General features: G+C 59.0%; 1 protein-coding gene across 1 annotated transcript; it reads left to right on the top strand.

Moving 5' to 3' along the window:
- Nucleotides 1-140: 140 nt before the first annotated feature.
- Nucleotides 141-291, top strand: Pmar_PMAR017404 (hypothetical protein; the record flags this gene model as incomplete). The annotated part of the gene is made up of 1 exon (XM_002764931.1): nt 141-291. A coding segment is annotated over one exon (151 nt), but the record flags the coding sequence as incomplete, so codon positions are not given.
- Between the last annotated feature and the right edge of the window lie 998 nt (nt 292-1289).

Genomic DNA, 1289 nt, shown 5'->3' on the forward strand with positions numbered 1-1289 from the left:
TCGCCCATCTCAGCCTACACGTCAAGGTGCAGCTGAACTGGTGCCCGGGCCATGAAGGAGTACAATGGAACGAAGCAGTGGACCAGCTGGCCAACACCGGCCGGAAACAGCTCTTCCCCCTGGACCGCGGTGCCGCTATGATGGTTCCCCCTTCCTATGTGAAGCACATGCTCAAGACCCAGATGGAGAAGGACACAAGGTCCTGGTGGCTTGAGAAGCGAGCCACTCTGGGCACCAGCGTACGGGACTTCCTTTGGGGATTTTCCCATGCCAGAAGATTCTTGAAGGCTGGTAAGTCATCACCCGAGCTCTCTGCCTTAATTTTAGGACACGCCCCCACACCCCATCATCGCCACACTATGGGGCTACGACCAGACCCGAGCTGCCCATGTGGGCATGCAGATGGAGACGTCAAGCACATCCTCAGAGACTGTCCTCTGCTGGATGGCGCGAGACGAGACTCCAGGCTGCTCCAGGTGATGCCCAAGTACGACTACAAATTAGTCCTCGATCGGCGGTATCGAGCGCCACTCTTGAAGATGGCAAAGATGACCTTCGAGTGGCTGAAGAATCTCCGAGAAGCGGAGAATTCTTCTCAGCCATAAGAGGACCCCTCAGTGCGGACCTGCATCAGCGTCTCGCTGGTGCCTGCCTAGCGGCTCAGCCACTACCATAACCACTACAACTACTACTCCCAGCGACCAAGGCCTACGACGCGCGGCGATAGTCGGAGGCAGCGCGACGCTGTGGCACCTCAGGAAAGGGGCAGCAGCAGTGTAATCTGTGGAAGGCTGTTTCGCGTGTGTGGATAGTTAGGTTCCTCCGTCGCTTGAAGCTCTGCGGTGACTCTCTTTCTGGGCCTCTGACTTGATGCTGACTCCCTTAAGGCCGGACCGTGCCGGTGGCGTGGCAAGCTCCACACCGGATCGCCTTGGCATACCCTCCGGGATGTCTCTCTGAGCCAGGCGATGGGGGCAGGTGGTTGGTTGGACACCCCCCGCGGATCCGAAACGTCATGAGAACGCGATCTCTAATGTCGCGGATGGCACACCCCTGATGTCTTGCCCACACAGGAGGTTGATCGCCAAGTGCCTTGAGTGCACGGCTCGGGTTGCGACCAATGCACCCATGTCCCAAGAGCCACCAAACAATGAAGAGAGAGCTTAGCTCCACCCCTCGCCATCTTTAGAGTTGGGAGGGGCCCCAGGGACTGAGCACCCCGATGCATGCCGGCCCAGATCTCTCAAATGGATCGGGCCCTCCTCGCGCACCCTCCGGGATGTCGACTG

This window comes from Perkinsus marinus, assembly GCF_000006405.1.
Source record: "Perkinsus marinus ATCC 50983 genomic scaffold scf_1104296975942, whole genome shotgun sequence".
Taxonomy (NCBI): domain Eukaryota; phylum Perkinsozoa; order Perkinsida; family Perkinsidae; genus Perkinsus; species Perkinsus marinus.